Below are 24,893 nucleotides of genomic sequence, written 5' to 3'. Positions count from 1 at the left end.
ATCAGTTACTTCTTCTAATAAGTGTAATTTGACCTAATTTCTATGTAATAAAATAAACAAACACATCAGAACCAAAGATGAAACATTAGCAAATCGGTGAGCATTTGCTTATGGGATGATGACAGATTTCAAACAGATTTTTTTCAATATGGATGAGGGAGATGCCATCTGAAGACCCCTGCTGAGATATTGTAGGAGCGGTTTGTATGAATGGAGAGACATTGACTGTGCGCCTGATGGGGTGAATTCAGTGTGGGACAGCGGAGCGAACGTCCCCCTGCCTTGTGCCACATATAAACGATTAGCGGTATTGTTTCATCTCGACGTGATTCTTGTCTGCTTGCATTTCTGAAAGGGCAAAAACATCCGCAGGACTGAACCGAGACCGGAGAGCTTCAGGAGGTCTGGCACTCTAGACAGCCTTTAAAAAGGGTTAGTGAGACTAAAAGAACAGGGAAGAGAGATAAAGAGCGAGATACGGTGAATACATCAGAAAGACATATAAAGAATGACCTGTTTTTAACCTTCAAAACCAACCCTATTTACTTTCTTAATGCATGTTCCTAGTCGTATTGTGATTCACCAGTGCTCATTATTCTAAATAAAAATGTCTCTTTCAAATCTTCAATCAAAATGTAATAACCTGCTCTACCTCTGAAATGACCTTCCTTTTCCATTGACATTACTTCGGCAGTGCAGGCTATTGGATAATTTGGTTAAATTCATACTTTTTCTTTTTTTTGATTATACTAAATTGATCAAACAAAATCTGATCTTTAATTATAAGGCCCATTCTAATCAAAATTGATAACAGTCTGTCACTACCTTTATCATCAACAAACATTCCTCTCAGAGTCATCATGATAACAGCTCCTCACACCAACATCTGCCTGCTACGAAGAACGGAGTGTGCTACATTTAAACATGAAATATTCACAGTGACAATCAGTTCAAATATTATTTTGATTAATTTGATAAAAAGTATATATAGTTTCATATATATATAATTTCATATATACCACTGGTAAAACATTATTCCACTTGCTCAAATTTTCTTATAAATGTGTAAACTGATAAATGCATGCTATGCATATTTTGCAAAAAACTATATAAATGTTAAATACAAATATACAAAATAAATATTCTTAAAAAATATACACTACTGTTCAAAAGTTACGTGTCATTAAGAGGTTGAAATGCTCACCAAGACTGCATTTATTTGATCAAAAATACATTCAATTTTTTTTTTTTATATTAAAGTATCTATTTTGATATATTTTAAAATGTAATTAATTCTTTTGATGTCAAAGCTGAATTTTTAGCAGCTGTTATTCCAGTGTTCATTGTCTCATGATCTTTCAGAAATTATTTCAATATGCCGAGTTGCTTCTCAAGAAAAAAATAATTTCTTATTATGTGGCACAAAAACAGTTGTGCTGCTTAATATTTTATTGGAAACCAGGATACTGTTTTTTAGGATTCTTGAATGAATAGAACATTGAAAATGAACAGCTTTTAGTTAAAATAGAAAGTTTTTTAATAACAAATGTCTTTACTGTCACTTTTTGCTGAATAAAAGCATACATTTCTTAAAACAATCTCACTAAACAAAACAAAATTTTAAAGAGTAGTTTGTTACATTTCAGAGAGCTTTTCATATTGCCAAAATTACTAAAACAAACAAACAAAAGAAAACAATCTGAAATCAGCAGAACAGTTTAAATCACTAAATTAAAAATAATAATAAAGAAAAACGGTTTAGAGGTAGAATCTTCTACAAGAACACATTCACTCCTTTGATCATATAAATGCATTACTGCAAATTCCTTTTCCTATACTTTTAAAAGCATCTTTATTATGATCCATTAGAGTTGTTCTTATAAAATACATTGTTATTTGCTTATACTTGTAGGATTTCATTGTCCAAAATTTTAATTATAGCATAATATTTTAAATCAGATTGTTTACTCCCTTTGTCTGTTATTCTATTGGACTGACAAATCCACAAGCAACCGCTCTTTAAAGATAACTCACTCATAACCTAGAGAAACAAATGAAACTATATGCTTTTTTTGACCTTCTCTGAAATATATTATAAAGTGCCCTCAAAGTAAAGTGCCCTAGAAATGATACAGGGAAAAGTAAGTAATGATATAGACAAAGGAGTTGGAAAGAAGATAGCAGAAGAGTTCCAGAGTTCATTCAGCAACGAAGGGCTGCTTTGGGCGGAGTCTCTTATTTCGTTGTGATTGGTTAGTTTGGGAGCTAAGCTGAAGAGTCTGATTCTGATTGGCTGCCATCTGTTTCAACTGGTTTTGATTCTGTCTCTTTTAGAACAACAGTCTTGGAGACTTTAAGTCCTCCTTCGCAAGTGCTGTCATCTTTCACATCAAGGCGGTTGGCAGATCTGCCTGTGTTCTTGAGGATCCCTCTTAGCTTAGGTGCAGGAGTCGGAGACTGAGCAGGGGGTTCAGGAGACTGAACAGGAGACGGGGTAGGTGGTGGGGTGGAGTCCTGTCGCACAGGTGGAGGAGAAAGTAAAGAGCAGGATGGGGCAGGAGGAGGGGTTGGCGGACTTCCCGGAGAGTCCAATATGAATTCTAGAGTGATCTCACAAGGCTCCACCGTCATGTAATTGGATATACTGGAGCTGAACTTCCTCAGGACGGGTGGAGTGGGACGCTGAGCCATGGGTGGGGGAGGAGTCTCACCATCACCCCCCGTGATGATAATGCAGGGTGGGATGTCCTTGCCAACAGAAATTGGACTGGATGAGAACATGAAGGTGGTTAGCAGTGGGTCGTCCGGATCTAGAGATGCGTAAGAGTCCCGGCTCTGTCTCGGTGTCCGTTCGGCTAAAGCTTGCTGCTCAAACTGTCTGGCTTGTTCTCGGACCGACAGCTTCATTTCTGTGCCTCTACCACTTTGATCTACATCAACATCAAGCTCTTCCCTGCTGTCCTTAAGCCCTGCCTTCAGCTCTTGCTCCTCCCATTTGGCAGGGTCCCAAAGAGCCTGTCGGCGCAGGTCACCGTATAGCCCTTGTCCTCGAATACGGGACGGCAAGGACCAAGAAGTCATCGGGCTGATGGGGCTTGTCGGAGATGGGACATCACTGTCCAAAAACCCACTGACCCTTTGAACCTCAGAGTTGGGCTCAGGACTACTTGACGCTCCATCCTGGTAAAGCGGGTTTTGTGTGGTGAGCGGCCGTTGATCTGAGAGGAAAGTGACGTTGCTTTCTGACTTGGGCAACTTGTCGAGCAACTTTCCGTTTCCGGCACACAGTTTGTGAGCGGCGATAGCACGAGAGGCAAAGGTTCTTATGAGACTCTGTCGATCTGCCTCCTCGATTACAGACTTTCTGCGCCTTCTGCAGCCCACAAGAGAAAATTAAAGGAGAGTAGATTGAAGCATGTGTGGAAAGAGACAGGAAGGAATTGAGGGAAGAGAAAAACCATGGGAGGACAGAGCGCTAATGTCAAACTAAATAAAAATCCTTCACTTTAATTGACTTTGAAAGAGCTCGGCCAAACAAATTTGCTCAAGATTTTACATTCAGCTTTAAAAAAGCTCAGGCAAATAGTCTTAGTCAGGACTTCTGAGATAAATAGTCTTAACAATAGTCTTTATACTGCGTTCGATTCAGAAAGTCGGATTTCCATGTTCCTATTTGGAAAAATGCAATACAGAAATTATACAGATTTAATGATAAACATTCACTTGTGAACCAATAAAATGCAAATATTTAAAGAAAAAGATGTTTAAACACAGGTAATGAACTTTTTTTGTTTATAATCATAGGGTATACCCATTGGGTCAGTGTAAAGACTGAATCTGGCAGATCAATGACACAAGAAGAGTCTAAGCTATGTTGATCTCATATAATGTCTTTTTTATTTTAATGCTATAGATGTACGCAGCTGTGATGAGTGGGGTGGGGCTTAAGATGTGCCTTTAGCCCCTGTTCTACCGGCAAAACAAAGACAAGCACTGCCATGTTTCTTTACACACCATCATCTAGGCCTTGAGCAATGTGATATAGACTGAGAAATTTAGTAGGAATACCCTGCTACATCCGACTTCGTATGGAACGCAGCAATAATATGATGAATGCAAGCAAGAATCAAAAGTGTTTATTTCCAGCTACGAAGCGCGAACATTATACACTTGCATTCATAAACCAGTTTGAAATCCCTATCTGTTCAGATAATCTTGGTTCAAACATCAAGATGAGCTGTGACACTGGCTAGTCTCAAAGTGAAGGACGTAAGAAGCGTGTTTGTTTGCTTTGAGGAGAGAACTGCGAGGAACCACTATAGCCGGGAGGCGAGGGCTTTATCTAGCCAAACTACTAAAGCTTTAATCCACTACAGAGCTACACACAAGTATCTGTGCATTTTTTCTTTTTTAACAGTAAATAGTATCAAAATGTTCCTTTCAATATGCAACTCGACATGAATCAAGGGTAAAAACAAATGAAATGGTAAAGAAAACTTGCAGAGCAAGTTACACAGGGACTAGAAACTACAAATGTAAGTCAAGAGGGATTTATAAAATATATTGAAAGCAGCGTGTAGGAAAGATCACTGCAGGGAAATGCAGCATATTTTATGTTACTCACTGTAGTCCAAGTCTGGAAAATGCAGAGAGAAGATGAGAATGAATGAAACATGAGAGGAAAAACCCATGTAGACAGAGGGATATGATGACAATTTAACACAGGCAGGCCCTGTTCACATTTGGCATTAGCATGCATTTTCAGTGACGGAATCAAAAACAGAAACTTGACCACAAAAAACGGCAAATGTAAATGCACACAAAACCATGTTTCACAAAGGTGTAAATGCAAATGTGTTTTTATTAATAACATACAGTTCAACTAAGTAATATAAACTGTAAGTGGTGGTTTCTGTGGATAAGTGTGATCGTATCTCTATTTAAAATGCAATGGAAAAGCACCGGAGTCCAAGGAATCAATGCAATGTAGGTGCTACTTATGACTTGTTTCATGATCCAGGGTCACATATATTATCAAATTATTAATTTGGTCACACTTTATTTTAGCGTCCAATTCTCACTATTAACTAACCATTAACTATGACTTTTGCCTCAATTAACTCCTTATTTGCTGCTTATTAATAGTTTATAAGGTAGTTGTTAAGTTTAGGGTATTGGGTAGGATTATGGATGTCATGCATAATATGTACTTTATAAGCACTAATAAACAGCCAATATGTGTATAATAGACATGCTAATAAGCAACTAGTTATTAGTGTGAATTGGACCCTATACTAAATTGTTACTTAATTTAAATTAAATCAGAATTACAGAATTAAAACTACATATTTAAATTAAACTATATATAACAGTCATTTGAAATAAATCAAATTAATTACTTATTACTTTTGTTTTTGGGGTGAAATTTCTGGCAAGAATAAACAAATACACACATCAACAATCAGTCTGAGGGTCACATTAATCATTGTTTCACAAGATTGCTGAAAGACTACTGTTTATATTAACCCCCCCCCCCCCCCCCCCAAAAAAAAAGTTTCCCCAATACACGAGCAAACAAATTCTCCCCTAATGTTCCTTTCTGTTGATGGTAATACACTGCTACTCAGAAACACGGTCCAGCAATCTCAGCATCTTTTCTAATGGATTCAATTCAAAACCGCGTCTTTTTCGCTGTCTATTTGTGTTAGCAGCTGCATTTGTTTTGATTGCATTAAATCAAAAGCACTTTAAAAGGCTTTACCTGAGGGACGCAGATGCTGTGCTGCGGCTATAATCTTTTAATCTATTAACATTTCATTCCACTCACAACAGCCTTTAGCTTGGCAATGGACTCCTGCTGCACCAAACCCACACATCCAGCGAGCACATCTCTATGGATGGACATATTAAAGCCAAAAACACAGCTAATTTCCTAAAGAAACAATTACCTTTGGGATGTCAAAAAGAGAATGTTTAGAAAATGTCAAGGAAAAAATAATGTATTTTTCAAATGAAGAACCAGGTCAGGGCATTAAAGGGCAAGTTCACATATAAATGAATATTCTGTTATTCTATTATTTACGCCCACATGACATTCCAATCATGAAAGACTTTCTTTTTCCTTCATGTGACACGAGATAAGATATTTAGCAGAATGCTCAAGCTGCTTTCGTCCATACAAATGTCATCAAAAATCATACACTTTGCCGCAATTTTGTTTTGTTGGATCTCATTCACACATATTTAGAATGAGTTCGATGTCTATGAACTTTAATGTCATACAAATTTGACTCAAGAAATTTGACTGAATACTTGCCACTCAATGATTAATATCAAAGAAATGCACATTAAATTGAAAGTACATTTTTAAAGTAGTGTTAAATTAAATTATTATTATTATATTTTTGTGGAGTCCCAAGAAAATAAGTCATAGAGGTTTTGAACGATTACAGAAATCATTTTATGACAGAATCTCCAGTTTTGGGTGAACTATTCTTGATTTTCTTACAGGGGTATTATTTAGGACAGGTAACTCACATGCTGCCGTCTCCCAGCTCCTCATAGAGATTGGTCGGAGCGCCACCTCCTGTCGATTTTCCGGCAGGAAGAGCCATCTGGATACGGGCGGTTTTGGCACACTCGGCCTGCCTCCTGTAAGGCACCCCCAAAGAGTGAGTTTCCTTCTTTTCAAAAGGCTCATTTCAGCTCTATTATGGGAGCATATGAGGTCTGGAGCTCTGGAAACTCTCATTTGAACTGTTCCAGCACTTTTTATTCATGCAAAGCAAAATATCATGGGTTATTCAGCACCTTTCACACTGAGATGAGGTGTTTTATTAGGAGGGAGCTGAACCTGGCTCATTTTGTACTCTATGAGGTCATTTCTGTTCATTTTCAAAGGCATCGCTATTGTGCTGGAATCAGAGAAGGCTGGAGTGAGTATGGCATTCCAGCTTTCGACTGCCGTTTCTGTTTTAAAGGACTGGACAGAATAACGAGAGTATGAAGGCACACAGTCTCTGGCTAATAATTTATCAAAAAGAAGAATTTGGACTTACTCTTTGAATCTGACCGCAGGGTCCACATGCAGTGACAGGAAGTGCAGGGAAAGAGGAAGAAGAAAGGGAAATGTTTAGATAATGAAGCACAGGAATAATTCATCAAAACACAAGCAATGTATATAATATAATATAATATAATATAATATAATATAATATAATATAATATAATATAATATAATATAATATAATATACAAACCCTACAGAGGACAAGTTGTTTAAAAAACGGATGGATAACATAGCATGCTAAATATGAAAATACAAGAAAATAGGTTATATTATATTATATAATATGATTTATATGAATATATCATTTCAAATTAATAATACTCTCTGGCCTGTATGTAAAGATTTTCTAACCACTCTTTTTCCAGAAAATATTTCTATTGCACGTACATGAATTGCCATACGTGGCTGTAATTGTCATTAACTTGGTTAATCAACTCACTGTGTAATAGATCATGATCTTAATTCATAGTTTTAATCGACTGGGAGTCCAAACTCTCATTTCACAGGCTAGAAAATGCTCATAGTGTTGAACCATGCAGCCCATTTCAGCTGCTTCAGGTGTGAGTGCATAATTCATGCTGTAAAATGTGATAAGAGCACAGGATAACCCCGGTTTATCCCACATCTCCAGAGCTGGGAAACAAAACCTCTCTGTCTTTCCAGCTCTCTATTCTCCTTCCCATCTTTGTATTTCATCCACACACTCTCTCGTCCTGACCTTGGGCTTCCTGGAGGCTATCAAAGATGCGCTCCTCTCAATATAATTTATTTAATCAGAATGCAATTATTCGAAAGACAGAGTGAGATCTTGTGTTGTGATATATAAGCTAACACTTATCCTTCACCTTTTAGGCATCTTTAGTAAACAACCAAATGAAACGACATAAAAAAATGTCACTTCACCTTTAGTACAAGAGTGTAGTCACAAACTGAACTCTTTAATATGCGTCAAAACATCTGAATGCAGTCATGCATGCGTGTGTGTGCGAGAGCGAGCTTCTCATACACGTGCTGTAGGTGTGTGTGTTTAGTTGTTTGTGTTCGCTCTATGATTACCCATCTGTTATGTATTTACACAATAGCTGATGACGGACTCACTGGTGTGTGCAGAAGGTCAGGACCACACTCACGTCTCAGAGGAGCTGCTGTGTGTGGAGAGCGGGCCCATATGCTGGGCTTTCACGAGTAGATGTGACTGATGGATCGAATGCCTGGGATATGTCACAAATGCTTATAACTAATCTGCTTTCACACAGAGCTGGCTGGGAGATTAGCCTGTTAGCATGGCTAATTACTGAAAAAAAGCCATTTTAATACCTGGCATCCAATACTCATCTCCCTCACCTACTGTGTGTGTTTTTCCAGCCTGTCCTCAATGCTCTCAGAACTGTAGAGGTTACAAATAGAGAGTAAAATGTCTTCATGTGTGTACGATAGCAGCTCTGAGATGGAAGGTACAAGAAATATGCTGTCTTTATTATGTTTATATACTTCTTAACCGCTAGCTAGTCTTGTAATCATAGTTAACTTTTGACTATTGACAAAATTCGCGTTTGCAGGTTACTCTGGCAGAAAAATCTCACACTTAGAAAGCAGCTGTTGAAATATAAAGTTACATAAGGGGGGATGCGATTTAACAAATCCCATTTACCATAGTCATGAAGAAATATGAAGGAAATATGAAGAAAAATACATATAAAATCATTTTTGTTGCTTTTTGTACACCTTGAAATAATAATAAGTATTATTATTGTTACGTTTAAAAATATTAAATATTAAAAAATATTATTATGATGGTTTGTATTTATTGGCTGGCTATAATTAATAAATGAATAAACTAATATTACTCAGATTAATAAATAATAATAGTAGTAGTAATAATAATGTTATTGTTATTATTATTATAACTTACTTCCTGATACTGAAATACTACTGCTTCTACCAATAATAATTATGTCAGTTATTAACTAATTATACCCCACTGAAAACAAACAAATAAACAAAAAACCTGAAAATAGTCTAAGCTGTGTGGATGGTTTTATAGCTGGTTTTAGAGTGCTTTTGACCACTTTGAACATCAATAAGAACAAAGAACACAACAAAAATCACAGTAATAATGCAACTGTATGAATTATTATTATTTTTTTTTTAATTGAGAGCAAATGAAAAAAATTATATATATATATATATATATATATATATATATATATATATATATATATATATATATATATATATATATATATATATATATATATATATATATATCATAATAAAATGGTAGGAATGAAACTGAACCATAATGAAAAACTAATTTGTTTATGTACAATTACAAATATACAAATACAAATTAAAATGACTTTTTTCTTTAACTGGTCAGGCTGGGAGACCAGCTGACCAATCACCTGACCAATCACCAGATGAACAGCAGGATTTTCTACTCACTGTTTGTATGTCACCATGACGATGAGAATAGCAGGGATGCAGCACAGAACGATGATGATGGCCAGCGCCAGCAGAGCCCCCTCTGTGTAGCCCACCGCCTGCGCAGCCTTCTTCACACTCGCCGCGATGTCAGGAGAACGGATCTCCAGAATCCGCCCGCCCTCGCCCAGGAACGGCTGGAACTCTTTATTAATGTCCAGAATCTTGCCGTCCAGAAACCTGTCAAACACACATTGAGCAGACATTTTAGACAAGAATTTTATTTTCAATATTTTTTCAATATGGACCTGTACATTTAGCACACAATAATCACAAAAAAACAACATTAGCACATAAATAAATAAATAAATACACTGTCAATACACAGAATAGTATGTACACTTTCAGACTGCACAGTAATACTGCAACTGTATTAAAGAAATTGAAATGTATTGAAAATAAATTGTGATCAAATTAAAAAATAAAATAAATACTGCAAATAATTGTACAAAAAATAAATAATCATAAAGCAACTGTAGGAATGAAACTAAAACTATACTGAAAAATATTAAAAATATAACAATAAAAAAAAAAATGAAATTCGATAATAAGATAAAGCCTGTGAGATTAAAAAGTCAAACTGTTCCACAAATAAATACCTGTACAGTAAGCACATTATAATCACAAGACTGTACATTTCCGCTCGCATACACAGCATGTTTATACTGTAGTAACTGTGACAGCCTTGAGATGATTGACAGCTACATGTTGATAACATTCAGTGTCAATCCAAACATCTTCGGCGGAGAAACGGGAGCCAAGAATCCTGCTAATGAGGGCAGCATCCGTTCAGCTGTATTTAGCCTTTTCCAGTCCGTCATATGGGTTACTAGGCAACGTGATATGGAAATCCTGATTCTCCCCTGCATGTGTAAATGGCTTGACTGTGCTAACATCAACCTGAGTTATTATGATTTAATATCTTGATATAGATCTGATTAGCAGAGCCACTCCAAAGCAGAGCAAGAGTACTTTTCTCCTCAGTCGACATGAAATGTAAAAAGACTCGGCTTTGTTGACACTGTGTTGATCAATAATGTTTAAATAGACCTGCATGTTAAGTACTTCATAAGTATCCACGGCAGACCAATTAGCCCTATGCAGCAGAACACTTCAACAGAAGCACCTAGTAAACAGGACTGTTCAAACACAATCGATTATCCAGACTGATGAAAGACTGGGTGTGTTTGATCTATGTGGTCAAACAGACCTTGTACAAAACCACGTGTTTATATGAGCTCCACAACATCTGAAGAGTTTCCCTTTCAGCTTTAAAGAATTGAGGATGAATAGATTTTGATCTTCAAGGTGAACCGAGTAACTCTGTTGCTATTCTGAATTTACACCTGTAAACACGTGCTCTCCACGTTCCATCAGTTTAATCCAGCTGAGTGTAATTTATTTCCTTTGTGAAACACAAAAGATGATATTGAAAAATGTCTACAGTGTTGTTTTATTCTCCATAGTTGAAATATTCTTCACCTTTGGTGTTCTGCAGATGAATAAATAGTGAATGAAACGTTCTTATGTAGTTTAACTGAATAACAAAATCAAAAGAACGGGTTTGAATTTCCAAGCTGTGATTACTGGACTTAGACTTACTCACACAAATAAAATAAAATAATAAATAAGATAAAAATGTCCACACAAACATACACATAAAAAAAAACATTCATCTCTAACATAGAAAAACCACAAATTGTATTTTTTTTAAAGGCACAGTTAAATAAAAAATGAAAATTGATAATTCAGTCTCCCTCATGTTCTTCCAAACCTTTATACATTTTTTCTTCTATAAAACACAAAAGAAGAATGTTCTCCATACAATTCTAAAATCCATATCCAATAATGACTCGTGCACTCTATTCCAAGTCTTTGTTAAGACATACAATGGTTTGGAAAATAGTGCAAGGAAAATAGTTTTCAGTATTTGAAGTAAAGCTGAAATAGCTTATGTGGATATAGATTTATGTATCAGTATGGTATTTGCTGGTTCACTACATGGAAAAGGAATGGAACAGGCTCAAGCTGGACTGAAGCACACAGGAAACAGAAAAGAGTGATGAACACACTGCCAATACTTTTGTTACTTTTCTAAAATCAAAGACACTGGAACCTCATTTCAGATTGTTAGATCCAGGTTTAACCCCTGGTTTTACCTACAAGCCCTTCATCTCTTTGAATCACGTCCCTGTTGTGGAGGAAGAGAAACAGCATGGGTTAACTCACACTGTTACAGACACGCAGTGTGAACGTGCTCAACAATGGCTGCCTGTTTTTAGCGCATTTCTGAATCAACGGGCTTCAAACCAGCAGGGCGACTGGATTCATCCATACGAAACACCACTGGGAAGTGACCAGATGAATTCTGGAGAAAGGAACTAGTTTTGTGAGGGGAACTTTTGTGAATGCGGAGGTACAGCTTAGACTGTAAAGCTTTAAGAAGCAGATTTTGAGTTTTATGACCTGAGACACCAGAAAACAACCTTGTCTCTAGCAGAACAGGAGAAGGCTGGAAAAAAACTCAGCAGTCAGCTGTTCTCAGGAAGAAAAGTACATGAACACAAACAAACACTCAGTCTGAAGAACAGCCAAATGGAGACAGATAATGTCCACACACAATAATATGTCCTCATCTGTAACAAAGAAAAAAATATATAGAAAATATAGAAATATATACAAAAATGTTAAATAACTGAAATAATGAGTAAATAATTTTATTTTCTAGAGAAATTACTGAAACTAAAATAGGAATAAAGCTATATAATAATAATAATAATAATAATAATAATAATAATAATAATAATAATAATAATAATAATAATAATAATAAAATCACATTAAAAAAACTAATACAAACTAAAATTAAATAAAAAAATGTAAATATAAAAATAACAATAGTTTCAAGGCTCTCAAAATTCATTTGCAGCTCGGCATCATGGACAACAAACATGGATGAGATTTCAGAGTGACAGAGGTTGAACAAACAACAACAACAACAATAACACTACAATAACTTTTCTTTGAATATCCCAGTTGGTTCTGTTAAATAATAAAGAGATTAAATGGAGAATTCTGCTGGAATTTCTTAGATTTTTTGCCTTAGACCCTAACATTAAATCTTAAAGGGTTAGCTCACCCGAGAATGAAAATTCTTGCTCTTCCAAGACTTTCAGTGGGGGTAAGCGGTTGTTTGTTGTCAACAGTTCGGAAGACATGAAATAAAGTGTGCGAATCTGTTACAAAATGCAAATCCATGCATTTTTGTAAGATAAATATCCAGATTTCAAACGTAATAAATACATCTTTTCTCACTTTTGCTGACTGTTGGGAACTGGAAGACATACAGGCTTTATTTCACATCTTCTGAACTGTTGACAACAAACACCTCTTACCCACATTGAAAAGCTTGGAAGAGCAAGGACAATTTTTAACATAACTCAGATTGGATTATTCTGAAAGAAGAAAGTCACGTACACCTAGTATGTTTCGTGGGTGAATAGAAGATGAACGAATTTTCATTTCCGGGTGAACTAACACTTTAAATCTTAAAAAAGAAATTTAAAAAAGTTATAGATGTTAATACATACTTAAACATTTTACATGAAAAACTTGCAAATGATGTCGTACTGTGCAGTATTTCAAAAAAAAGTTTCATTTATGTCTTTATTTCTCTAAAGAACTGTTACCAGTAACCTCTAAGGCATAAAATGTTCATCTGGGCAGCTGCTCTGCTTTGGTAGAGATACAAACAGAAGCAGAACACATCTAACACCGAACAAAATAAAACATGTTAGAGAGTAAGAAGTGTGTCTAGAAAGGCAGAATAAGGCAGGTGGTCTGTGATCTCATGTGCTTGTGAATATGAATGAGATGTGTGTGTTGGCTCAGTAAATACATATTTAAACAAAATCCTGATCACTTGTGTTGGATCTCAGGGATAGACGCGTCTCCCTGCTGAGACAGAGGGCACAGCTGAGTTTAAATGAGCATATTGCTCTGTGTCTGGACTTCAGGGGGCTTTTCTCCTCTCGACCGATGAGGACAAGGTGCTTCCTGTAGAACAGCTGTTCACTGAGCCAGTTTTTTCCCTTTTCTCCTTTACTTTTTTTCTTTCATTTTTGCCACTATTATTTAGACTAGAGATATGTCATAATAGCAAAAGTTGAAAAGGATCTTGAAATGTTGCAAGACGGATTTAAACTTGAAATGTCACGACAGCACGATATACTGTAGCACAGAGGACAAGGCTCTGACTTTTTCCCCTTTTTCTAAATGTTTGTTAAAGGTGTCAGGAGTGGCTGTGTGTTTGGCTTACTTGAAGAGCTCTTGTCTGGAGATGGCTCTGTTGGTGAGAGGGTCGATGGCGTACACCTGCAGGTCTGATCTGGTGTAGTCCTCAAGTTCATAACCTTCTCCGTGCCGCCGAGGGCCGATCGATTCCACTATCACTTTAGCACCAGGGATCTGATCTTGCACATAGCGCTCCAAAATACTGGGGGGAACACATGCAAAATGAAATTACAGTACTTTATATACCTCAAACATTAAAAAGCAAAACCCACTTAATTTCTGATACTTCTGCTTTATAAACTTAAAAAAGCACTGAAGTTATCTATTTTTGCTAAACCTGAAAGGTGAATCTCAGAAAACATCCTAAAATTCTAAGAAAAAGAACATATTTTGACACATAAGTTCATTTTATTCATGTATTTCACATTCTATCAATGATTATTTTCCATTTATGATCATGACAATCATGTTGTCAGATTGTTATTATTATTTTCCATAGTAAGGCGATAGATATAAATATAATAGCTTTTTTCTTTTGAATTCGAAATTTAACAGAGTTTGTGAATACTTCCTATAACTCATGTGTGAAGCATACAGAACATTAAATAAATGAAATGTAACTGTCATTAGTTTGCCATATACAGTATACACCTGACTAGTATTAAAAAAGCAATCATTTAGTCTTTTATTATGATTATTCTGCAATCTACTGAGCATACTGTAGTGGTTATGTTTTTCTTATTGAAATTTGCAATTTGAGCTCAATTCTGTGTTTTAACAATTGAGATGGCCTTTTAAATCAAAGCAAGAGGGGAAACAAAGGCTGCTGACAGTGCAGGAAACACTTAAATGCCATTCAAGGAAAGCAGCAGTGCAGAGAAACACACCGAGGGAGGAATTCTCACCTAATCAGCTGCTCTTTATTCTCCTCCACCACAGTGGGCGGCACATTAGAGACCACAACCTGCATGTCCAAGGCATTGACAACAGACACCTTCAACCCACACAGAATACAAAAGAGACAGAGGATTTGTAGTTTGTATGCACAAGTGATACAGAGCAGGCTAAAATAATCAGATCCTGATATGTTTCAGCATGATGATGATATATTTTATTTTTCCCAAAATGGCTTATGAGTGATTTTTGCTTAATCAGATGAATGATAATTTCAAGCAAACATTTACTTTTACCAGGCAGCATCATATAGGTTTTTTTTGTTTTTTTTTTTTTTTTTTTTTTTTTTTTTTTTTTGCTGTTTAAAGCATCACAACTAAAACACAGTTTAAAAAAAATAATAATAATTTAAACCTGAAAATAAATCTTATTATTTTAATACTTTGGGAAATGTCATGACATGAACGGTCAGAACTGGATGACCATCTGGTTCTTTACTGTATTTTTGATCAAATACATGCAACCATGGTGAGAGACAATTGTCAAAAACATTTTAAAAAAAAATCTAAAAATCCACACTTTTTATAGTGGTTTAATTTGCATGAAAAAAGTATTACCGTAAACTGAAACAATTTTCAAACTTGGTGAGTTAGACCCCACTGTATACCACCCAGCTTTAAAGTGCTATTTGTGGTTGTATTGGTCTTTAATTCACTTGGCCAATAAGGGTATAGCATCCAGATGAATGCTTTCAGAATCACTTTCTACACCAGCAGAAAATTCTACTGCTAATGGAAATTGAAAATGACACAAACATCATTGACCTGATGTTTAAAAGCCTGATGCACACATCAGTTCCAAAATCCCTCTTATTTTATTTGGCGTTCATTAGCCAAGGGATTTCCAGGAATTGCACAAGTCACTGGCTGCAACACTTCAGGAGATACAGCAGCATAAATAATTCAGCTGACACAAAAACAGTTTATTTGTATATTCATTACTGCACTAACTAGTGCGCAAATACCATATGCACTACCGCATGCAAACATTTATTCAAACATAATGTATTTACCAAACCAAATCGACACTCTGGAGAGATATTTTCCCTTATTAACAGTGCTAATTGTTGTTATGCAATTTAGACTCTTTTTAAATTATTCCGTCAGTGATTTGATTTGAACCCCAAACATTAATTTTACATAACCAGAGGAATGAGAGAAAACGTCATTTCTCAAAGTGACGTGTTTTGTGTTCGAATCGTCGTTTTGCATGAGGTGCATGAACAAACATACAGGTAAAAGGTCACGTGCACTCACCACCACATAAGCCCTGCCGCTCAGTCCCTGCCCATAGTTGTCTGTGGCGATGACCTCAAACTTGAAGTAGGACCGGCGCATGTTTCTGAACATGATGGCGCTCTTGATGACGCCAGTGTACGGCTCAATGACGAAACTGTCCTGCCCCTCAGCAGTGGGGGGGATGATTAGTCTGTAGGCCATCTTACTGTAGTTTCCCGTGTCCATATCTGTTGCCTGATGCACATGAAGTTACACGCAGAAAACTTAAATGAAAACAAATACGATTTTGAGAAATTCACATTATCTGGTTATTAAGTTTTTCAAGTGATTCAAGTGAATTGCACAAAAATTTCCCCTGAAAAATTACCGTCATTATTGAGATGAGAAAAGCATTGAACGGTCGTTACAAAAAAGCTTTAGAAAATATATATTTTGATTCAACCGTGCATACAAATAATAAATTATATGATAAAATGAAATGATGATTTGATATTTGATATTATGAAACTAAAACCACCAGTAGATGGCGGCAAGTTACTGTGTTAATGAATGAGTCATTCATTCAACCAATTTGTTCAAAAAGCTGATTTAACCCGATCTTACGGCAATTCGTAAATTTTTCACGAGGTGGCTTATTCGTACGACCACACTCATACAAATTCATATGATTTTTGCCAAATCGTACGTATTTTACAAGTTGCACAATTCGTATGAATTTGTACGAATTACCTACACCTATCCCCACCCCTAAACCTAACCATCACTGGGGTTTAGACAAATCATATAAAATCGTACGAGTGAGGTCGTACAAATTCATGCGAATAAGCCACCTCGTAAAGTACGTACGAATTGGTCGTGAGATAGCGTTGGCTGATTTCAAGAAAGTGACTTACTTGCTTTGTGTGGAACTATATTCAATTACGTAATTGAACAACACAGAGAGTTTTGACAATATTGTTTCTAAAATGTAACAATATTAACTTGATTATTGAACTATTGCTTAAAATTTATATATGTCAATAAATGTACTAATAATAAATTCAAAACATTATTTTTCCTTAATCAAGGCACCAAACTAATGCATAAAATCAACAGAACTACGTACTGGTTATATAAAAAGAATTAAAACTAGAATACTTTAAATGTTATAAAAATAAAATTTTGGCTGAACTATCCCTTCAAAAGCCTTGCTGGAAGAAAAAGAGAATTAAATACAAAATCTCCACAGCTTCAACTTCAGTGATGACCTAGAAATGTAATAATCCCCATATATCATCAGATTGTACGCCTTAATGCTTTTTATAGATGTTAAAAGACTCAATTTATGAGATAACGGTCACCTTGCGGTAGCCTAACACAGATCCCGGTAGGTACTTTACAGGTGTTCATCACTTGTCTTCCACATTGTCAGAATGGAGAGAGAAGCTGTCTAAGCACAGTTACTAAGATGTAGCGGGAGGTGAGCAGATATGAACAGTGAGAGAGAGATTGTACTCTAGTGTTGACAGGTGTGTCAGGATGTGAACAGCAAGTTCTTCGCTGTAAAAATGAAATATAATGTACTGCAGACACCAACACCAGCAGAACATTTCAAACCCCATGAATTAATCACCATTATCCTAGTGAATTCTGCTGGTATTGTGCTTAACAGCACTACCACTCTAAATGTGAAAACACAACAAATCATATTTAATATTATGATTCTACAGTCAGTGCAATGCCATATTTAGTGGCAATATTAAACTAATTTAGAGATCAGAATTATCTCTGAAGTATCAAGTGGCACTAAAGACTGGAGTAATGGCTGCAGAAATTACATTTTAAAATATATTAACATAATTATTATTTTTTTTTTTTTTGTAATATTTTACAATATTACTGTTTTTACAATATTTATAAATAAATAAATGCAGCCTTAGTAAGGATAAGATTTGTTCAAAACTATTTCAAATGTACAGTATATGAATCTTCAATTATTAGTAATTTAATTGGTTCAAACTTTTAAGCTTATAGATTTCCCTGTGGAAAAAAAAATATTGATGCCTCCATCCTGCATATCTGAACTCTTGCATAATGTTCATTCAAAATAAAAAAAATAAAAAAACTGCATTATAGTGTCAAATCTGGACATTTTAGAAGCTGAATACAATTTCAGATTATATTTCAGAGATTATGAGTAGATACAAATATTTAAAAAATGTCAAATGAAGTGTTTTGTCTGTTTTTGGTCCATACAATCTGCAATTGCAAAACATATGAACAGTTTTCAAAATTCCCCTTGTGTTGTGCACAAAGGCTGACATTAGCGTAAGTAAAAAAGACCAAATGTTTGTTTTTTCAATGGCAAGTTCCCACTTGCCTCCCTTCAACAAATCAGTCAGGACTACAGGGTGAGCGTTATGTCACCTAATAAATATTCATGAATCCAGCCTAAGGTTTATAATGTGCCCTCATGACATTTCAGTTTGTTCCTCCACTGCTGCCTAGGAATAAATAACGCATATACTCACCACAACTTTCAGTACTGTGGTGAAGGTCTTAGTATCTTCAGTCACTCCTCCGATGTAAAGAGACCTTGTAAAGACCGGAGGATGATCATTCTCATCCAGCACATCGATAAATACCTTCGCTGTGTTTGCTGGTTATATTTAAACACACACACAGAAGAAACAGACCTTAGTTTATGGAAAATAAGCCCTATTTGTCACAGTTTGAATAAAAAAGCCAGCGTTAATGTAAACACAAGCAGCGGCTGCAACCCTCTCCATACTGTGGCAGACGTGAGAAATATGCTCTGTCAGAAAGCATTTGTCTTCTGCTCCACTAAACGACAATATATAAAGTCATCTGGTGTTGATCTAAGCACACACAGGGGAAAGCGCAGATGAAGAGCTGTATATCATTGCTCAATAAGAGAGAAAAGAAAGAAATGAAGAAAAGAAAACAGGTGGGGAAGTGTGTGAGAGAGAGAAGGTGTGCCACGTTACGTTATGTACAACAAAATTTACATCAAAGTTAAAACAAGGCACATGGCAGAACACACACACATTATCTTTCTCTCTCTCTCTCTCTCTCTTCTCTCTCTGATTTGATTTGAACAGTGATTTGAACAGTTTTCCTATCAAAAGCTTGTGAGGTGGGTAGTAACAAGTTTCATTTACTTTATTAAATTTTTTGGTTAACTAATTCTTTCGGAGTATATTTAAAAATAGGTAATTTTACTCTTACTCAAGTAAATTTTTTGTGAAAAACTGTACTTTTACTTCGTTACTGTGGGCAATGCTCCTCTCGTTACTTTATCTTAATGCAATACAATTTATAAATGCTTCAGTTTATTCCAAACGCGGAAGGCCAACAATTCACAAAAAAAAAAAAAAAAAAAAAAAAAAAAAAAAAAATTATACTTACAAACTATTTTAATTTGTTGAGATGAGTGAATTGGTGAATTAGTTGAATGTGAGCCAAAATCATCACAATTAAAATAACCAAAGACATGAACTACTTCAGTCTGTGTGCAATGAATTTATTTAATACACAAGTTTCACAATTTAAGTAGAAATACTGAAATTAATGAACCTTTCCACGACATTCTAATTTATTGAGATGCACCTGTATATACACACACATTACATACATTTTATCTATATATCTAAATAAAAAGAGCCTATAGATATACAGTATATGATCCAAAGTAACTAGTAACTAACTACTTGAGTAGTTTTTTTATCAAATACTTTTTTATTAATACTCAAGTAACTACTCAGACTATTACTGTTAGTTTTACTTGAGTAGAGTTTTTGGGTACGCTACCCACTTCTGCTTGTGATGTGCTCAATGAACTTTAAATTTAACATGAAATGGATTTTGCAACCCATTTTATTTCTGTAATGTGGCTTATTTCTGAGTGAATATTCAATGAGTAACAACAACAACAACAACAAATGTAGGATGGGATTTTTGCATCCATTGGGATTTGATGGAATCATGAAATTGAGCCCAATTGTGAGTTTTTGCGATTGCGATCGGTTTTGGAAGACTCCTATTAATCTACTGAAACACCCACATTTTTAGAAAGCCTCTTTACATGACATATCCGAGTAGACATTATACTTTGTCATTTGCAGGACAGATTTTTTTCTAATGCAATTTTGGGAGTAAATCTGCAGAATGGATAATGGCTTAATGTGTTAAAGTTTGCCCATTTTCAAAAAGCTTTTTATTGTTAGAATGTAGATATATTAACAATATGCAATGTTTTTTTTTTCATGTACTATATGTCCCTTTGTCTCTGTTTTCTGTAGTCATGTAGAACAGAAAACAAAAAACAAAAACAAAAACATTCTGCTGCATAGACAGTCAACTTTTATTAAAACCCATAACTTTTATTAAAGAATCTTGCCAGCAAATCTTGCCAGCAGTGAACCACCCCTTCAAACAGGACTGAGAAAACTACACTTTTATCGACAACTGAAAGAACAATCAAATCAGGGTTTTAAATTAAAAGTTGACTGCCAATAAAAAAAGTTATTTCAGAAACGGAGCAAGTTATTTGATTGTGATGGAACCTTTTTTTGAGCATGCACTGAAAAATTGTTTACAGTAAGACCACAAAAGGGTGTTAAATAAGTACATGGAACCCGAGTGGCAACCTCCCGCTCTCCAGCGTGAAGCCAATAAGGAAGTGACTAAAACTGCAATTCATCGACTGGCCGCTTGAGGCTCGCTGCAAAAGGGAGTCGATCCCATAGACTCCTTTACAACTTTGCATTAGAAAAAAAAAACATGTTTACAGCCAGGTGCAAAAAATTATTCTGGCCTATATAGCTAATTTTACCCTTCACGGCAACTGTGAAGGGGGTGAATTTTTTTATAACTCATCCTTTTTTATTATATTAAGCCTTAAAGTTCTGCATAATTAAGGGCGTGGTCACTTGAGTGAGAGGTGGATTGCTGCTGCTGACACCGCCGTCGCGCTAGGTGGGCGTGGCTTCAGCAACCAGCTCCCGCCTTTTTGCCTATTTTTGATCCCCCCGGAGTGACGTGCTGCCAAGATTGTGATGGCCCGCTCCGCCCACTTTTGTTTTCAAAAACTCTCTTTGGAAACCTATGGGTGATGTCAAGGACACTACGTCTATGTTTTATACAGTCTATGATAGAACCACACACAAAAAGACACTCCACTAAAACTGATGCATTTCATTAACATGCTTTGTAATTCAATGTATTCATCTGTCTCTGTTTCCATCTTAAAGCGATCTGAGCTGTATTCTGCTCTCGTCCTTCAGCACACACCAATGAAGTTTTAATGTACACAGACCGCTGGAGGAAGATCAGACCTCTCACAGGAAGAGGGAGATGTGCTCTGCTCTACCTGTGCTGTCTATCTTTCAACCTCAATAAACTGCATGAGCTCTACACTTGTGACCTTTCCAATAACTCCTCTAACTGAGATTCAGCACATGCATTACACTCTACTGCAGATCACCAGCTCTTACTGCACCAGAGAGCTGGTGATCTGCCGTACAGCGACATTTCCATAATTAAAAGTTGTGGTTTATCCTATTTCAGTGAAATAAATGACAGATAAAAAACATTATTCTGCTTTATATATATATATACATACACATATATATAGAAAACAGCATAATGTTTTTTATCTGTCATTTATTTCACTCTAAAGCTGTAAAGTCCTTAAATAAAAGCCTTAGAGAAGATGAAGTGTGCTTCAGTGTTGTTCTTACTTTTGGAGGGAGCGCGTAGACTGACGAGGATGATGGCGAGGGAGTCGGCCTCCACGCGGAGCACATAACTGGTCACGCTCTCGTAGTCCAGAAGTTTATTTGTGTAGATGATCCCAGTGCGGTTGTTGACCATGAACTCACCTGATCAGAGAACAGTTCACAGCGCCTTTAACACCAAAGATGACTAGTAATTCAGGGTTGTATCTTATTCACTAATCATCTGCAGTCCAACTCAACCAGGAAAACAATGTGCTGCTTAGTTCTAAATTTTGTTCTATTCTGTGTCAAAGAATCACATTTGCACACAGGTTTAGTGAATTCCCTTCAGGGTGAAAACTCACCTCCTTCATTTCCGCTCACTATGGAGTAAAAGACAGTGGTGTTGACGGCTGCGGCCAGAATCATTCCCACAGGCGTCCCGACAGGAGCGCTCTCACTCACCGGACTAAACCTGCCGCAATAAAGCAGAGCAAATGACAAACTTCATTCAGCATTTCAACAAAGGTGGAGAACTGTCAGTTCTAGCACAGATACTGTGACATAAATGTCAGTTTCCTGTTAAATATTGCATAAACATCAGCGCAGTTCAACTGGCCCTCCACCTCCACAAAAGACCTACAGCATATGCAGAAAGAACAGAAGGACTTCGCTTTAAGAGGTGAAAGGGTTTAATTACTGTATTTAAAAGCAGCACACATGAATCACGGGTCTAAAGAAAAATCAATTTCTAAAGATTTTGTCTACAACATGAGCTGACCTCTGAGGCCAGCGATTCTCAGCTGAAGGATCAGAGGTCTGTTCTAATGAAAACAATGCTTCATGCAAATGATAAAATGCTAAAACTAGTTTGGTTAGAACACTTTAAGATCAACTTAATATTTTTGTGGTTGATATCAAGCACTCAAACCATATACATTACTGTTCAGAAGTTGGTGGTCTGTATGGTTTTATATTTATATATATATATATATATATATATATATATATATATATATATATATATATATATATATATATATATATATATATATATATATATATATATATATATATTTTGTTTTTTGAGAGAGGGAAATTATTACTTTCATTCAACAAAGATGCATTAATTATTCAAAAATGGCAGTAAACATTTACATTGCTACAAAATATTAATATTTATTTCAAATGAATGCTGTTGTTTCTGACTTTCTATTCACCAGAGGATCAAAAAAAAAAAAAAAAAATATATATATATATATATATATATATATATATATATATATATATATATATATATATATATATATATATATATATATATATATATATATTAAACAGCACAAATGTTTTCAGCATATTACAGTATATCATCATGTGATCATGTGACACTGGAGATTGTAGTAACAATGCTGAAAAATCACAGGATATATATACACGTGTGTGTGTGTGTGTGTGTGTGTGTGTGTGTGTGTGTGTTATTTTAAATAGTAGCAATATTAACATTTTCCTGTATTTTAGTTCAAATAAATGCTGCCCTCAAGAAAAAAACATTTAAAAATCCTAATCTTTTAAACAATATTGTACATACATGTATGACACCAATTATCTTTACCCATCACTTGTAGTAGAAGCATCAACCTCTGCATGTTTATGAAAAATGGCCGAAAATATGACTATTGTGTGGTTTTAGAGTGAGACAAAGTTGCTGTAAATCGTTTGGGCGGAGGAAAGGACAAAAAGCAGAAGGTCTATCTGAATGAACTGTCACAGTTCTTGTACTCCTCGCAGATGTTGTGAAAGCCTCTGTGCTTTTTCTCAAACAGGAGAGGACCACACGCCAGCTGTCAGAAGTGGGTGGGCATGACACTCTTGTCTCTATTGTCCAACAGTCAAAATACAGCCATCATCGTGAGATCTCGACAAAGAGCTGCTGACTGCCTGGGTTTCTCTGCGCCATAAACGGGGTGAAGCGCTTTGCTCTGTCTCTGAGACAATAGGGCGCTGCCGCAGTCAACCGCTACACTGACAGCGAGGAGCCGAGGTCACGCTGAAATCTCAGCGATGCTCAGCTTTATGCTGGTTACCATGGGAATCACAGAGGACAGAAATAGCCAGAACCTCAGTGCAGGAGTGAGGAAACATAAAAAGAGGAGCATCTTTTTAATGGAAATGAGTTGCTGCACACTCCCACACAATAACTCATGACTATCTTCATCAGCACATCTGTAATCTTCTCATTGTTATACTCTCACTGCATTTACACAGCCGTGTAATCACACAGTCCATTTAGCTCTTCTACATATATTGTAGAGTGACATTTTACACTACTCTATTAACTAGAATGACAACAGTGGAAGTGATGAGTCAGAACTTAGAATATGTATGTTTCTTTTTACTTTTCTAACCAAACTATGCATGGTATGGCGCCCACCCTCCACATTTTTAAATCTCGTTTAAAAACACATTTTTATTCCTTGGCTTTTGACTCACCATAAGAGCTGTCGTGGTCTTCTTTGTCGCTGTTACTGTTGATGCTATTTTATTTATGTTGTGTGTCTTTTGTGTTAGATTTTTATCTTTGTAAAGCACTTTGGTAACCTTGCTGTTTGTTTAAATTGTGCTATATAAATAAAGTGGATTGGATTGGATTGGTAGATTTAAGCATTTTATTTTTTGCATATACCTGTCAAATTTTTGGAAACATTATGGATGTTTTTAATGAACTATCTAATGCTTACCCAGGCTGCATTTATTTGATCAAAATACAGCAAAAACAGTAATATTATGAAATATTATTATAATTTGAATATATTTTAAAAAGTAATTTATTTCTGTGATGCACAAAATCTTTTTGAGAATCGTTACTTCAGTCTTCAATATCACATGACCCTTCATAAATCATTCTATCATCCTTGATAATTAGCTGCTTCTAAGATATATAATATTTCTGTTGGCATTTGAAAATGTATTTATTACATTTAATTAGAAATATGTATTATTTAATACATATATATATAATATGTAATACATATTATATAAATATTATTTAAAACATCCTTTGTAGTATGCTGGCATGCTGCATTTGAGATGTTTTGATAAGTTTTAATAAGTTTTGATAAGTTTAAATTTATGCACA

General features: G+C 35.6%; 1 protein-coding gene across 1 annotated transcript in view; it reads right to left on the bottom strand.

Moving 5' to 3' along the window:
- Positions 1-1,714: 1,714 nt before the first annotated feature.
- The window catches only part of pcdh15a (protocadherin-related 15a), a 168,874-nt gene continuing 145,695 nt past the window's right edge, over positions 1,715-24,893 (bottom strand). The window contains exons 25-35 of the mRNA XM_052572828.1: positions 22,120-22,229; positions 21,779-21,919; positions 18,548-18,675; positions 16,056-16,271; positions 14,751-14,839; positions 13,871-14,047; positions 9,514-9,732; positions 7,059-7,067; positions 6,538-6,651; positions 4,625-4,636; positions 1,715-3,373 (exon numbers count right to left, since the gene is read on the bottom strand). Coding sequence (XP_052428788.1) covers positions 2,266-3,373; positions 4,625-4,636; positions 6,538-6,651; positions 7,059-7,067; positions 9,514-9,732; positions 13,871-14,047; positions 14,751-14,839; positions 16,056-16,271; positions 18,548-18,675; positions 21,779-21,919; positions 22,120-22,229 — 2,323 coding nt within the window. The 3' untranslated portion in view covers positions 1,715-2,265. The remainder of the gene's footprint in view (positions 3,374-4,624; positions 4,637-6,537; positions 6,652-7,058; positions 7,068-9,513; positions 9,733-13,870; positions 14,048-14,750; positions 14,840-16,055; positions 16,272-18,547; positions 18,676-21,778; positions 21,920-22,119; positions 22,230-24,893) is intronic.

The sequence above is a fragment of the Carassius gibelio genome, chromosome B13, assembly GCF_023724105.1.
Source record: "Carassius gibelio isolate Cgi1373 ecotype wild population from Czech Republic chromosome B13, carGib1.2-hapl.c, whole genome shotgun sequence".
Classification (NCBI taxonomy): Eukaryota; Metazoa; Chordata; class Actinopteri; order Cypriniformes; family Cyprinidae; genus Carassius; species Carassius gibelio.
The sequence above is the reverse complement of the archived record's forward strand: the minus strand, read 5'-3'. Positions and strand labels throughout refer to the sequence as shown.